Source organism: Stylophora pistillata, chromosome 2, assembly GCF_964205215.1.
Source record: "Stylophora pistillata chromosome 2, jaStyPist1.2, whole genome shotgun sequence".
NCBI lineage: Eukaryota > Metazoa > Cnidaria > Anthozoa > Scleractinia > Pocilloporidae > Stylophora > Stylophora pistillata.
The window spans coordinates 32146841-32163311 of NC_142520.1; the positions used below are offsets into that span (position 1 = coordinate 32146841).

The following is a 16471-nucleotide window of genomic DNA, read 5'->3' on the forward strand; positions in this document are numbered from 1 at the left end:
AATATTTTGGAAAAATCTCAAATACAAAATAAATGCTAGGACTGATTGCGAAGCGAAGGCAACTGCTTCCCTTAGAAGTTAATGTTGTTTATGAATGCAATAAAATAGTAATCTTTGGCAGTTTGGGAGCCTTCAGAAGATCTCCGCAAATTTGGAAATCCGCGGAAGTTTTTTGCAGCTTAGAAATACTACACTCTCACAAATAATTAGTTGTAACACTCGCCCAGAACAGCTTTTATTTTCTTTCACCCCTCCTTCTCCTCCCCCTTTTCAATGTTGTTAATTACTAATTTTTGTCATAAGCGATTGGAGGCATTTTTTCTATCCAATTGAGTTAACCGCCTCCCGCCTCCCGGTTAGCTCAATTGGTTAGAGCGCCGGATTGTGTTGTGCGGGAGGTCGAGTTCGAGCCCCGGCCGGACCAATACTCATGGTCTTAAAATAAGTGAGGAGAGTTTGCTACCTTTCTATAATCAAGAAATGGATAGATATTCTAGTCTTCTCCGTGATAAGGACTAATAAACCGTAGGCCCCGTCTCCTGCAGGGTTAGGGGTAGGAGACGTTAATTTCCCACGCGCGAGATTACCGTGTGGTGGATGTCCTCCCTTGGGTGGGATGGGTGGTGTTGGCCCTGAAAAGCCCCTATGGGGAGCGGCCATATGTATGTATGTATGAAAGCATTTCCAAAAGTTTTCGGAAAGTTCCAGTGCTAGAACTTTCTGAAAACTTTTGAAAAGTATCATTGTGCATTTCGTGACAACTGAAACAAACACGGGCCAGTTTACTTTCTTGCAAGTTGAAAAGGTAGTCTAAGTAGAAGCAGCTGACTTTCGTTTAACGGAATTTGTCCTCGCTTGCATAATAACTTAATGGTTCACGATAACGGCCTTAACAGAATTCGTTGCATTGATATGATTTCTAGCCTGATGTAATGGTTCTAGATTAGATTGGGTAGATTTTAAAAATAGTACATTGCGTATTTCGCAATAATGAGTTTTTATAGAAAAGTTAAGGACATTAAAGATCAACAGAGTCTGATAAAACTACAATATAGTTGAAGGTTTTTGACCAATACCTCGATAATAAGGACAATACGTTCGAGGATTTTAAAAAGTATCCTACTCTTGGGCTAAAATCCTGAATTTAATTCAAGTCTGTGACAAACATAATTAACAAATGGTAAACACCACAGCGTACACTATTGAGTTATGGATGCACGCGGGAGGTTGCTAAGCACGAAAGAAGCGTAAGAGTCGCTCGAGGCGACAGCCGAGAGCGACTCTAGCTTCTTGAGTGCTTAGCAAACCTCCCAAGTGCATCCATAACTCAATAGTGTACGCTGTGGTGTTTACCATTTGTTTTATAACATAACATTGATACATTGTAGCTAAAGAGTTCCCGTTTATTTAACAAATCTTACGCGACCAGAAAAAACAAGCGCGCGCGGAAAAATAGTCTTTGCATTTGCTCACGTCAGCAGCGTACACCCATGGGCAAATGGGGAACGCTAAATTGACCAATCAGAGCGCGCGCTTTACTTTGGTTATGTTATAAATCGTGTTAGGTCATTCAAGGTGAGTGAAATTGGCGACGGCTTCATTCCCAGCATGCTTTGCAAAATAATAGTAAAAATAACAAAGATGGCAGACAGTTATTTCCAACACGACGGACATTCAAGGTCATGCTTCCTCCGATGCCCATAAATAGAGATTTTATTTGTGGTTTCGCACTATCCTGTGGATTTTTCCGTTGCTGTTGCCATCAGGAAGCCACTCGGTGCTCAAGAGGATTCAGAGATTTCTTCGGATTACAACAGATTACAAATCGATAATCGATTTGTGCAAATTAAAGCTGTAACTTATTTCGTTTTCAACGGGTCAAGTGATCATGTCTTTAGTGGTGGCAGTTTCTTTGCTGTTGGCAGCCGTAGTGTTGATCTCTCTAGTACTGCTTGGAAGAAATCTATCTGCAGATCCAGTAAAGAAGGTGCCTGGCCCTAAGACATCCTTTTTATCTGGTAATGCTTTGCAGCTTCCAAGTCAACCGAATGGTAAGTGACACTGATCTGGTTAATGACTTATGTGAAGTAAAGTCATTTATTTTCCTAAAATAACTTGCCATCTTCTGTCAGACATATGACAACGTGGAATCTATTTGTTAATTTTCTATACATTGAATAGGAAATTAAGAAAATTACCAAACTGGCTTTTGCAGCGCCCTCTGTTCAAGTTGGCAAAGAAAACAGCTTGTGCACACCACCAGGCGTGATTAGTTAGTACAGGTTATCACATGGTTTGGCTTGCAATTTGGAATAAAATACGGTATTTTTTACCAAGAGCCGCAAAATTGCCCAGGCCCTTTCACTTGGCAATTTTTAATCTGTAATCTTTGAATAAAAAAATGGCTGAGTAAGTCTACATGAAGTAAAAGTAAGGATTGCCAAATTGAAGAATAAATGAGGAAACAAATTTAGAAAGATTTCTATAGTTATATGAAAAGCAAAGTGCCCCAGATTAGAAGCAGAAAGCATGGTCATCAATTAAAATTGCTCCTTACCCTAAATTTATGGATGTTATAATTTACAGCATGAAGAAGCTCAATTTCGTCTAGAGTTCTTTTGCAAAACACTGTTTGGATTTCATTGCCCAAAGTAATCTTCACAGTAATGACTGATTTGATATTTATCTGTTCTTGCGCTAAACTGGTGTGATAGACCTTGTGACGCGGATATTACAGTGGGCCAGCGAGTATCAGAATGGGATGTTCTGTTTGTGGCTTGGGCCAACCTACCCTTTTATCTTTTTGTACAAACCTGAACTGGTGGAGGTTAGTGAGTCTTTGACATCTTTCATTTCATGTGATGTACACATGTATACCTGCAGGACTCCAAACTCACCTTTTTTCCTCAAAATATTTTCATGTATTTGTCAACCTTAAGGTCATAAATTGTTTAGCAGAATTAAAGCAATTGAAAATTTCCCTAAAAAAGAAAAGAAATAATAAATGAAACAACAAAAAACAAGTATGCAGAAAATGTTATTACATTACATGTTGTATACACATAGCATTTATGGCATGTAATTATTTTGGACAGTTTATGTGACTTTTTTTGCAAAAATACTTGGAGGAAGAGGCAAATTTTTATGAGAAGGAAGCAACAAAATGTAAATGATTTGCAATTAAGAAATTTTTCTCACTTTCACCAAAGACCATAACAGGAACACTTGGAAATAAAATGCTAGATACAGCTATATGACAACCACACACAAATTGCCCAGTCAGTGGTTTCTACCATGCAACCAATTAAAGTAATTATAACCTCAATAACCATGATCAGATGTGGCAGGATAATTTGGCCATGGTTAATATCAGGGATCTGTCATGCCTTCACCAAACTCTTTTTTTTGTTTGTAATTTGGTGATATCAACTAAGCTGAAACTGTAAATTGGCGGCTGTAAAGAGTTAAAAATCTAACGTTTTGAGCATTAGCACTTCGTCAGAGCGAATGACGAAGGACTAACACTCGAAACATCAGATTTTTAACTTATTACAGTGGCCAATTTACAATTTCAAATGCTATGCCTGATTGTTTTTCCTTGTGCATGCAATGCCCCTAGTGATGCTTTAAAATTATTCTCAGGAAAAATTGGTGGGAACATAGTTTACTGACCCTTGAATTTACCTTTTGCAACTATTTGTCAAATAATTGTTTGTTTTGCCTTTTTTTGTTTAATTTTGTTCTTAAATTAACAGTACTTCCTTACTATTTAGCTGGTTTTACACAGCTCCAAACATATCAGCAAGTCTCCAGATTATGACTTTTTGCATCCTTGGTTAGGCACAGGTCAGTTTAACAGATTACATTGTAGCATTGTGCTTCACTGCATTGCTGGTCAGTTTGGTCACAAATTACCTTTAAGGCTCTAAAGTATATGTATTCGCGGGTTACAGTTGTTCTTTGCATGAAGGCTTCAATCAATTCAATCAATCAATTCTTTATTTGATAAAGCAGGTTAAAAATTTAAAAAGTTACAAAGTAATAGTTGCATCGGCAGCTATCAGCTGATGTGGACCTGCTATGAAAGATTTGAGGAGCATGTGGAAATTGTAACTGAATAAAACAGGATTACCTATTTTATATGTTGTGCTTTTCCAATACTTTTCACTTGCCTTTCACATGCCTATCAAAGTTATCTGTGAAGCAAGTGTGAAAATTTGGTGTGGAAAAACATACCGAGATTCTACAATGATAATTAAAAGTGTTTGAGCATACTCAGATATGCATCTACTTGTCCATTATGGTCAGTTGTCACAGTCTTTGGCCACTTAACTTTTTGCACTTTATTCTCTGAGGAAAACTATTTTTTTAAAATAAACAAGGAGTGTTGTCACAGACCCTTGTCTTTGTCCATGCAGGCAGTTGTTTTTCAATGTTATCTTACCTCAGTATTTTGTTTTTCTTTTTTTTATGTTTATAAACCTTGTGATTTATTTTGGAACATGGATATCCAATTTACCAAGGCCTGCTTACCAGGTAGGATACATGTACCATTATGTGACATGTCAATTCCAGAAATGGTGCATTTTACACAAATTAATACTTACTTGAGTAATAGACCACTTTCATAAATGGCTGCCGGATTAATATTCTTTTGTTTAAATTTAAATTAGCCCTACTGGCCTCGTTCTCCAGTACAAAATTCAAAAGAATACATTATCTCAAGCGAGGCCAGTAGGGCTAATTTAAATTTAAACAAAAGAATATTTATATGGCAGCCATTTATGAAAGTGGTCTATAGAACACATTTTTTCCAGGCTCCATAAAGTGATAAAGCTACATGCAGGGGCTTAGCCAGGATTTTTCAAAAGGGGGGTCAGAGAGGCTACTCACCAGATTGTTATGTCGACCTCCACGTCGTGCATGTTTTACTTAATGTTACAGTTTTGGGATGAGCAGTGAGAGTATAGTGGGCAGGCCAAGATATTGTCATGACGTTTTCACCACCTGAATATTGTAGGTTGTTTGCTTAAAAGAAGGCCTACCAAGGGGGGGGTCACAGGCACCCCAGGACCCCCCCCTGGCTACGCCCTTGACATGGCATGTTGGGAGAACACACGGTGAGGTTACAAATCATGAGAGGACTCCCAAAATCCTAGGAAGCTTTATCACATTATAGAGCCTGGAAAAAATGCATTCTATTGCTTTCATGGCATAACTATTTACATTCAGGCTCTACAACCTGATAAAGCATCTACTTGGAAAGTGAATTGACCAATGAGACAATGCATACTATGTTCCTGTATGTTACAAAATAGTAGAAGGGTCAAGGTGATAGCCCTGTTTAGAAACCTGGACTGGGCAATTACTAAGCTACATGATGTTAAGACCTACATGACTGTACACTGTGCATGTGTGAGTTTAAATGACAAATTTTGGTTTTATTTGATTTTAAGCTTTGTAAACTGTTTTCTTCTTTACTATAAATTTTCTTTAGACCCCACAACATGCTTTCTACTTAAAAACAAAACAACAACAACAAGAAAATAAAGTTTTAATTGAACCCTTTCTTGTAGCTTGCTTCCTTTTGAACATTGAAAGGATAAGCCCTATTCTTGGCATTTCATTAGGTTTCTTTCATCTTCAAGAGGAAGAAAGAGAAAAATATAATGTGTAATTTAAAATCCTTTTATTGAAGAATTGAATTATCTTACATGTGCTTGAACCTTTTATCATCTTTTAGTGATGGATCAAAATGGAAGACAAGACGAAGGTTGATTACTCCAACTTTTCACTTCAGCATTTTGAATACCTTCTTACAAGTTTTTGAAGAACAATCCAAAATTCTGGTCTCAAACCTTGAGGTAAAAAGTTTAAAAGATCAAAATTACTGTGCATACTTTATGTGATGTAATTATTTTATTGGTTTGTTTTGTTTTTTGACTTTCCTAGCAAATCTATTTGGCAATGCAGACTATGTCAATGCAGATAAATACAATAATTACCCTTTAACTCCCAAGATCTAATTGTTGATTCTACCTTTTAAGTGTTACACATTTCCTTTAGATTATGGGTAGTTACTAGAATTTGGTGTCAGATCAAGATAACAACTTCTACTTAATAAGTTTTAGTAATGCGAGTACCTGTTTGCTGGATAATAATACATGGATATTATAAGGAGGGGTTACAAGTCATGTCCATCACTTTTGGGAGTTAAAATGATAAATTGACACATAAATACATCCTCTCAGAAGATGCAAGGGTACTAAAACAGACAAGACAATGATTGAATGAGATTTGTTGTCTCCTTCTTGTCAACTTGTGTAGAAAAAAGTCAAGACAGGTACTTTCAACATAATGCCATACATTACTCTGTGTGCTCTGGATATTATATGCAGTAAGTACTCTGCGCTAGTCATTCATAGTCTAAGTTATGATGTTCATGTTTGTTATTGTTCATTATATCCCTTCCTTTCCCCAAGATGTATTCCTCTGATACCACATCACAGGATTACCCCTAACCCTAGTGGTACTAAAGGATACTTGTCATTATTATTCTACAGTTGTGTAATACATGTGGAAATATTTTCTCTCACTTTTCAATTTTGTATTGTAGAAGCAATTTACATATATTCACAATGGTCAATTAAGCACAGGAAAATATGGTTGACCAAATTGTAATTGATTTAAGTTTGGTCTGTGATTGGTTGAGAGACTGGTAGGTGCAATTTTCCTGACAGGAGCAAAGGGAAGCAAAACCAATGCAATCCTGGATTACCTTCAAAACTTAATTGAAAACTGCTCTAAAAGCAAAGAGTAAATCAATTCTTTGTCCTAATTCATAGTGATGCAGCAGGCCTTTGTCAAATCATAAAGCGCAATCCTTTCCACTCTAGCATCAGTATGCATAATTTATTCACCATACGGTTCTTCATATACCTCCCAGGTCACTGACAAGGACAATTTTGTTGACAATTAGAGCTCACTCTGATTGCCTTTATTTCCATGGCCTTAAAGTTTTATTCAGCAGTGATGTAATGGTACAAGAAACAAAATGCTTTTCACTTGCAAGGGTTATTAAGGGCGAGGGGAACTGGACCCAGGTTATCATGTTGTACAGTTCATGTGTCACAATACATAAGACGTACCCCTGGGGTCCTTAAATTTGTCCATCGCTTTTAACCAGTCCCTGATTATAGACAGTCATTTTTTCAAGCCCATGCGTCATTATTTAAAATCGTTTCTCACCTCCCTTTTAACAGTTACCTCCATGGACTCCTCACCAAATGCACAGGGAAATGTCAATTCTCCATATGTCAATGCAGTTGGAAGGTAACTGTTTCTGACTTAAATGAAGGTGAATTTAGTCCAGTCGGTTTTAATTGTCAAGTGGAATTATCAAGTAAAGGAAAATTGTTACCCTCTAATTCCTTAGCAAAGCAAACTTCTCAACGATTATTTTCAGTGCAAACTTTTCATACAAAAATGTCCCCTTCAAATATTGGTTCCGCAACAAATGTCCTCATCAAACCGTCTCATCGCCAAATTTCGCCTTTTAGAAATTTTTATCATAGTAGATTCCATGTTCAAGCCCTGGCATTTCAAAAGAGGATAGTCATTTTTTATCAGACGCTTTGTCATGGACAAACTTTTAAATGAATTCCTTTCCACTGCAAATGCTGCTTCATTTTGTCTTTCCTTTTGATCTTGTTTTTGTTTTTTGTTTTGTTTTTTTGTATTTACCCATGTTAGATTGAAGAATGGGAGATCTAATTTCCTAGCCTCTACTTTAGATGAAAAGAAGGCTAGCGTTGATGTTAAACTGATTCATTAATTCTAGGATAACTGAGTTGATTCAGAAGCGACAGAGGTCACCATGGCTCTGGCCTGACATTATTTACTTTTTGACGCCATCAGGGAGGGAACACAATTATTGTCTTCAGATTCTTCATAGTTTTACCAACAAGGTGCGTGTCAGAAAGGGTAAATTTTTATCCTGACCTCAAAGCTCTTTTGAATTATTTTTAAGATGGTTGTATTTTTCAAGAGGGACGTACTCCTCTAGCAACTACTTATCTGAAACATATGCAACGACAACAATGTATGAGCAGGTAAAAACCAAGTCAAACAATTGAAATAAAAAGAACAAATTATCCGATTGGGCTGTGAGGATTTTCGTACCAAAAGGACAGTCAGCGTAACTTCTTAAGTCGTCTTCAGTTCTACCCTTATTAACGGTGATATTTCCATGGTAACGATGCAAAACCGCAAGGTCATCGATGAGCGAATCGCTGACAGAGCAGCTAAGAGAAATGATCCACAATCCGAAGAAAATGACACCGAGCAGAGAGGGGAAGGAGAATTTAAAAGAAAGAGGCGGTTGGCTTTCCTTGATTTGCTACTGGAGGCTTACGACAGAGGAGAGATCTCACGAGAAGGCATCAGAGAAGAAGTGGATACGTTCATGTTTGAGGTTAGTGTCACTTTATGACCAGATTCTGAAGGAAGTGGGTGTCATCTTAATCTACCTTGTGGTAGTGCCATACTTAGAAACTTGACCGCTGTATGTCCACCTAGTAGCACCTAAGCATCCCACTATTGGTGATTCCTCATTCCCCACCTGATGTTTTGCGCAGTACAGGATGCTCGGTGCAATACTGAGGAATCTTTATAACACTATACCCATCTGCTGCCCCAGCAGTTTGTCAGTTTTTCTTGACATTTCTCCTGTACCCATATATACTCTTCACTGTTGGTTCAGTGTAAGGTCATCATTATCCAACCCTTGTCCTCCACCTGGGATCGTTCTGAGACCTGAAGAAATCGCGCGTTAGCTTTTTTCAAGTTGAATGACGCGATGGTGTAGCAGTCAGCTGGTGTGCTTCAAATCTCAAGTTCCCCATCTGAGTCTTTTTGGGGTTATTGTGTGACCAGAGCTTTTTCTTTTTTTCACTATATTTTTCATCCTGAAAATAATTATTTCTGGCAAACTCTAATCCAGGGAATTCCATCAAATTTTCTGGCGATTTTGGGAGGCAGGTTAGAAGGATACTCTGGTAACTCAATCAGGGAGCTACTTCAGATTATTTTTGTTATTTTCAGGGCCACGACACCACAGCCGCTGGATTAACGTGGGCTCTCTATCTACTCGCTCGCCATCCTCATATACAGCAGCAAGTCCACGAAGAAGTAGATAAATTTTTCGGTGAGTATCTCACCCAAGGACTTAAAGGGCACTATGCATTAACTCCTCTCTACCGATTTGTATTCGTGTGGTCTACAAGAACAACGAAGTGCAAATTTACTTACGATATCCATGCGTTGGAGAAAGTTTTGTTCTTGCTCCTTCTTGACTCCAATTTATCATTGTTTATATTGGCGTCCTAATGAACGTTTGCATTGGCAAACCCGTTACCAGGTCCCTCATGGGGGCAAGTTCGCGCGGCCTCGATCTTTTTGTTGAAGAGTCTCGAAAACCTTCGTAAAAGTGTTTACAAACCCTCTTTGGTTCCGTTTTATTGTGCCACAATTGATTTGTCTTGTAAATTGTGATCCATTAACAGAATTTGTTTCAGCCTTTTTGTTATAAGTTACTTATTCATGAGTGATATAATCTTCACGATTAGATAATGACTTCTATGATATTTTTTCACATTAGAACAGCGGCCAGAAACCCTCACGGTAAATGATCTGAAGGATTTGCGTTACTTGGAATGTGTTGTTAAGGTATGGTACGCACAACGTTACATCTTGTGACTTAGATTTTAGCACTATGGCGGTAGGAACGGGGAACGTTGCTATTCGGCTCAGTTGGGGCGAGTGGTTGTTTTGATTGTTTATTCAGTATTTTTTTTTGCTTCATATTTTGTTGTTGTGTCTATTTGTGTTATTATCGTTAGAAGGAAGGATATTCCTACCGGTGGATATAATTAAGCGTTCGTGGAAAGCTCCTTAGTAAAAACCCAGGTTTTTTTTTAAGGCGTGTTTATGTGAATTTATTAGAATAACCATTTGGCCCGCCACTTACGAAGGAGGTCTATATATTGCTCTTTCGAACATCTTGAGCTGGAACTCAGGGCTACGAAGTGTTTTGTCCGTTGAATTGTCTTGTACCGTCCTCCTTCATCCGATGTGTCACTGTTTTTTGATGAGTTTGCCGGCTATCTTGCCCATATGGTAACGGCGTCAGGCTATTTGCTGATTGTCGGTGACTTCAACTTTCATGTTGATTCTCAAAATAATGCTGGTCTGCGATTTACTGGCCTTCTTCATTCATTTATCCTTCGCCAACATGTAAATGATTCTACGCATAAGAATTTAATTTAATTTAATAATAAGTTCTTATATAGCGCATTAAAATTGAACTCTATGCGCTTTACAATTACAATTAATAAAATTCCAATTAAAATCCTATACATGCAATTATCGCTACTCTATCTAAACTAACGAAGTATTACGTGTTATACATATATTTGACAATGTATGATATCAAAAAATCTGGTGGGTTAATTTATGAAAAGATTAGTTTTCAATAAGCGTTTAAAGGAGTCAACAGATTCAGCGTTTTTCATGCATTCAGGTAGTTGATTCCACAAATACGGTGCAGCGTAGGAGAATGCTCTTTGCCCATACGTTTTAGTTCGAATTGTTGAGACCTCAAGTAGATTCATATTTGATGAACGGAGTCTTCGTGCTGGAATATATCGACTAAGAAGTTCAGCAAGATAGGTTGGAGCCATGTCATTTAGTGCTTTGTATGTTATCAGCAGTATCTTGAATTGAATTCGTTTTGTGACAGGGAGCCAATGAAGTTTCACAAGTATAGGTGTTATACTGTCTCTTGATTTAGCACCGACTAACAAGCGGGCAGCTGTGTTTTGGATCCGTTGGAGTTTTTCGATGTCACAAATCGGTAGACCGTACAATAGGCTAGTACAGTAATCAAGTCTCGATGAGATAAAGGCGTGTATCAGTCTTTCATTTTGCTGCGTCGAGAGGTATTTACGAACGCGACCAATATTTCTGATTGCTAGAGACGACGATTTACAGATGGAATTTATATACGAGCGTAAGTTCATCACAGAGTCAAGCATGACGCCCAGGTCTCGGACAGTATTAGATAAATTAATGATATCATCTCCAATGTTGATATTACAGAAAGGAGGATTTTTTGAGAAGCGTGAAAGGAAATGAATGATTTCTGTTTTTGAAGGGTGGCACTGCAATCTGTTTTTCTTGGCCCACTCCATGATTGCATTAACACATGATTTCAATCTTTCCATGCCTAGTATGGCCAGTATGGCCATACTCTTGACCTCGTTATCACTAGAGAGGAACAAACTTTCATCAAGAATCTCTTAGGCTTTGATCCAGCACTTTCTGATCATATTATGATTCGGTGTAATCTGGATTTTTGTAAACCTGTTGCTCAAGACTTGTTATCTTTTCGACGTTTACGTGCCACTGACATGGATAAGTTATCCTCTGACCTGGAAGACTCCGCGCTAATTAGATCACCTCTAAATGATGACCTTTCATTAGCTATTGATCAATTCAACTCCACTCTTCAATCTATAATCGACAATCATGCCCCAATCGTTCGTAGGTCTGTTACTCTTTGCCCTTATGCGCCGTGGTTTCCTGATGAAATTAAAGTTGCAAATAGAGAGAAGAAAACTGGAAAGACGATGGCGCGCGCATAACACCGAAGCTAATCATATATTATACACCGAACATTGTCGTGAGGTGAATGACTTGATTCGTTGTGCAAAAGAGAACCACTTTTCATCTATAATTGAACCAAGGAGACCAGAAAATATTATTTCAAGCAGTTAATAATTTGTTATACAAGAAATCGAAAGTACGTTATCCCTCTGTGGGTTCTGATATGGCTATACCTGAAAAGTTCAAATCATTCTTTATTGACAAGATACGACGCATACGCGATAGTTTACCAGTTCATAGTACTGGATTTCCTAATGTCCCTTACTTAGATAACTCTGCGACTCAATCCCGGCCCTGTGAATTTGCGACTTTTCAACGTGTTGCTACCGACCTAATAGCTAACTTAACTAAATCCTTCAGAGTGAAGACTTGTGCTCTCGATCCACCACCAGCTTCTGTGCTAACTAAATGTTTACCAAGGGTGCTGCCAGTTATAACTGATATTGTAAATCGTTCCTTAGATGAGGCTCTTATACCAAACTCACTCAAAACTGCCTTGATTAATCCATTGTTAAAGAAGACTAATTTAGATGCTGAAGATTTAAGAATTTTCGTCCTGTTTCTAACCTTCCTTTCGTCTCTAAATTGATTGAGAAATCGGTTGCGGTACAACTTGTGCAGTATATTGATGACAACAACCTTAATGAGAATTTACAATCGGCTTACAAGAAATTGCATAGCACTGAGACTCCCCTTCTGAGAGTTCATGACGACATCTTACGTTCTGTGGATCGTGGTTGTACTGTTGTTTTATTACTGCTCGATCTATCTGCGGCAGGGGAGGACATCCACCACACAGTAATCTCGTGCGTGAGAAATTAACGTCTCTTACCCCTAACCCTGCAGGAGACGGGGCCTACGGTTTATTCGTCCTTATCCGAGAAGACTGGAATATCTATCCATTTCATGATTATAGAAAGGTAGCAAATTCTCCTCACTTATTTTAAGACCATGAGTCAATTTTTTAGCATAAATGGATCAAATTCCTCTCACTCTGATCTGATGTTTGGAGTTCCCCGGGGATCTGTTATAGGTCCGACCTTGTAATTATTGTATACGTCTCCTCTCTGCGACGTTATAAGAAGGCACGATATGAACTTCCATTTCCATGCGGATGACTGTCGGGTTTATTTTTCGCTTGACGCAGTTTCTTCAGTTACTACTACGAGAATCGAAGCCTGCCTATAAGATATTGGAACTTGGATGTCATAGAACAAACTTAAACTTAACAGTGATAAGACTGAGCTTTTGGTCATCGGATCGGGGCAATCTGTCTGCTTCTCAGCTTCCTTTTATTACAGCGATTGGTGGATCTGTTATACAGCCTTCGCACTATGCTAGGAACATAGGTGTAATCTTTGACAGTAAGTTAAATATGGAACGTCAAGTTTCTGTTATTTATAAATCTGCATTTTTTTCACATCTGGAATATTTCTCGGATTAGAAAGTTTTTGTCAGTTAGTAGTACTAAGGCGTTAGTACACGCCTTCGTTACATGCAGGTTAGACAACTGTAATTCTCTGTTATATGGTCTTCCGAAACATTTAGTTCATAGTTTGCAATTAGCCCAGAATTGTGCGACACGGATGATCTTATGTGGTCGCAAGCATGATCACGTTACTCCTTTACTGAGAGAACTGCACTGGCTCCCCGTGGAGCAGAGGATTATTTTTAAAATCTTATTTTTTACTTTTAAAGCTTTAAATAATTTATGCCCTAGCTATATCAGTGACATGTTAGAAACTTATAAGCCTACTAGGTCTTTACGATCATCGAGTAGGAACTTGTTACTGATTCCTCGCTCCAAGTTGAAATCTTATGGCGATCGCGCCTTTTCTGTCTCTGCATCTAAGCTGTGGAATGACATTCCTAAAACCATAAAATGTAGTGTAGATCTTAACGCTTTTAAGCGTAATCTTAAAAGTTATCTTTTTAGCGTTATCTTAATGAATGATTGTTTGATTATTATTTTTACTTTTTACCTTGATTGTGAAGCGCCTTAAAGCGTTTGGATAGGACGCGCTATATAAATTGTCATTTATTGATATTAAGCTTCACCTTTGTGAGCAGGTAGCGTTCGCTCACTTACTACTACCTGTTGATCTATTCTTGCATCTTAATATAGTACTCTATGGTTTAGGAGGCCCAGCGTATGTTTCCATCTGTGCCCTTCATTGCAAGAAGGACGACTGAAGACTGTCACCTGGGTATGTATTAGTTAGGGTTAGCAATGTGGTCCTGAGATAGTAAGCTGTCATTGTCTATTTGTTTTTGTTTTTTTCATTTTCTTGTTCGTTTGCCTTTGTTTTTGTATCTGTGCCCTGCCTTGTTTTTTTGTTTGTTTGTTTTGCCATTTTCTTTTCTGTTGTTGTTGTTGTTTTTTTTTTCCTTGTTTTTTTTTTTTTTTTTTTGTTCGCTTATTTTATTTGTATCGGTTTATTTTTCAGTGTTTTGGGTATTTTTAGAATTGTGCTGCTATTGTTTTGTTTGTTTGTTTTTTTATGGTCGGTTGTTCTAGTTGGAGACACTGACGAGCCTCGTTAGTATAGTGTTTGTTTTTCGTAGAATTGTGTTGCTATTGTTTTGTTCGTGTGTTTGTTTGTTTGTTTGCTTGTTTTTTTGTAATAATTGTAGACATCGACGAATCTCGTTAGTAAAGATGTAGTACCGGTGATAAGTGACAATGCCGATTTGCAAATCTTTAAGCTAACCGTTTTGAAGAGTTCTCGAGGAGGCTTAAATCTGTTTGAAATGGAAAATAAAACACGCCCACTTGCCTTGCAGATGGATACCTGGCTCCAAAAGGTACTGCTCTTGGAGTTTGTACAATCGGACTCCACAGAAACCCAAACGTGTGGGAAGCGCCGCTCGAGTTTAACCCGGATCGTTTTCTTGCTGAGAACAGTCAAGGACGCCATCCATATGCGTTTGTTCCTTTCTCTGCTGGGCCACGGAACTGCATCGGTATGTTTTGTTAGGTTTTATACATGCCACATCCAAGCTGGTCGTAAATTTTTGATAGCGACGCAAGCAGAAGCGAAAGAGTAACAGCCCTTGTTACACCGTGGAAACTGAAAAAAGTTTGACTGATCAAAACGACAAAATTCTGTCGCAGGGACCGAGATTATCACAAAAATGTTCGGTGAGAAGAGGGGAAAATGATCATCCACTCATTTCTTAAAGCGTTTCAGTGTTTTATGATTCTGAACGTGACTTTTCAGATCACATGTTGGTAATGCAAGGAACCGTTTAGAATCTGAACGCCATTTGAGACGTCGTATTTAGGACCCATTTCTGATACTTGTATTTACTCAGCAGAAGCTCAAAGAAAAACAGACATTGCTGGTTCATTTGTTCTCTGCTGTTTCACTGCTGTATCTTGTCTTGTCAGTTAACCTGTCTTCTGTCATTCCCCTATAGGTCAGCGGTTTGCTCTTCAAGAAGAGAAACTTGTCTTGGCTCACGTGATGCGTAATTTTACCCTCGACTCCACTCAGACCTTTGATGAACTCAAGACATGCGCAGAAATAATAACTAGACCAAAGGACGGAATATTCGTGTCTTTAGCCAGAAGATGATAAGACATGGTAGTCTCTCCTAACGCTCTTGGTGTCAAGTTATTTTCCCTGTTTCCCCCCCCCCCCCCCCCCTCGTGCAATGTATCAAGGTCTTTCTTCCATTTATATAGAAAGCAAAAGAGTGAAATTTAGTTGAATGTTAATGTAAACTAATTGTATCCTTCTCTTCCTTTTGATTTCCTTCCAAGATGATTAATTTTTTTTAAAAGTGAAAATGCGTTGAAGGCCTTAACCCTTTGACTAGCATCTAATTTCAATATCACCCTTCACATCAAACATTTGTAATGTAATGTAATGTAATGTAATGATTTATTTAATGTCGAAAACGTGGGAAGTGCTTGCGTAATCTTCCGAGCCAGAGGCTCATGTTAAAAGCGCTACAGTTCATACATTCGCACTGTGAAGTTGACATTATTCAACCGAGCACGAAATTGTGCTAAAGTTCTCGAGGATTTGGTGACAGTTGGTAGTTGATTCCATATGTGGGAAATCAGGTATAAATAGGACTTGTGCATGACAAGGCTGTTATATGAGGGCTGCACAACATTTAAGCCACTATTTCGTAGATTGTATTTAGTTAGCTGAGGTGCAAAAAATTGAGAAATATAATTTGGGCCATCTAGTTTAAAACATTTAAAAAATAGAATAAGCGATTGCAGGATATGCCTTTGCTTAAGCTTGTTCACATCAGCCGTTGCTAAGGAACAGTCCTAGGTGGTCGAATTACCTAAATTTAGTAATGTTTTGATCGCATAATGATTGATACGTTCGATGTAATTTTTCAAGGCTTGAGATATGCCCAGAAGTAATGGGCAACAATATTCTAATTGCGGTAACACGTCGGCTTTATAAAGGAAAATCATAACGTCTAAAGGAATTCAACGCTTAATCCTCCGTAGTGCGGCTATTTTAGTATATACGCATTGGAGTCAGGTACAATTCTGCCGATTTCAAATAAACAGATTGAGCTTGTATTGACACTGGACTTGCTATTTGGTAGGAGTGGCCTCAGTTTTTTCCAGAATGAATCAGGAGAGCATCTAGAAGAAAAAGACGCTGTATCAGAACAGAAATCTCTAATTGACTGTCTTTTAAGAGCTGTAACCTTATCACGCTGAGACCGGTACTTATTCCAGTTTGCATTCGTAGGAATTCGGCCGAATTTCTTA

At 38.1% G+C, this 16471-nt stretch overlaps 1 protein-coding gene across 1 annotated transcript; it reads left to right on the plus strand.

Moving 5' to 3' along the window:
* Positions 1-1615: 1615 nt before the first annotated feature.
* On the plus strand, positions 1616-16282 carry LOC111325112 (cytochrome P450 4V2). The gene is made up of 14 exons (XM_088750841.1): positions 1616-2051; positions 2715-2827; positions 3774-3846; positions 4524-4536; positions 5744-5864; positions 6328-6397; positions 7263-7332; positions 7841-7967; positions 8273-8473; positions 9103-9205; positions 9659-9726; positions 13865-13931; positions 14509-14688; positions 15145-16282. Exons 1-14 carry the CDS (start codon positions 1889-1891, stop codon positions 15300-15302), a joined length of 1527 nt encoding a protein of 508 aa, XP_088606967.1. The 5' UTR covers positions 1616-1888; the 3' UTR covers positions 15303-16282.
* The last annotated feature ends 189 nt before the right edge of the window (positions 16283-16471 follow it).

Bases quoted from the DNA above. Each gene is read 5' to 3' on its own strand.
- LOC111325112 (XM_088750841.1), top strand. From the start codon at position 1,889: ATGTCTTTAGTGGTGGCAGTTTCTTTGCTGTTGGCAGCCGTAGTGTTG. The intron at 6,398-7,262 runs GTAAGTACTCTG...CCCTTTTAACAG, and splicing joins TGCTCTGGATATTATATGCA to TTACCTCCATGGACTCCTCA. The intron at 9,206-9,658 runs GTGAGTATCTCA...TTTTCACATTAG, and splicing joins AGAAGTAGATAAATTTTTCG to AACAGCGGCCAGAAACCCTC.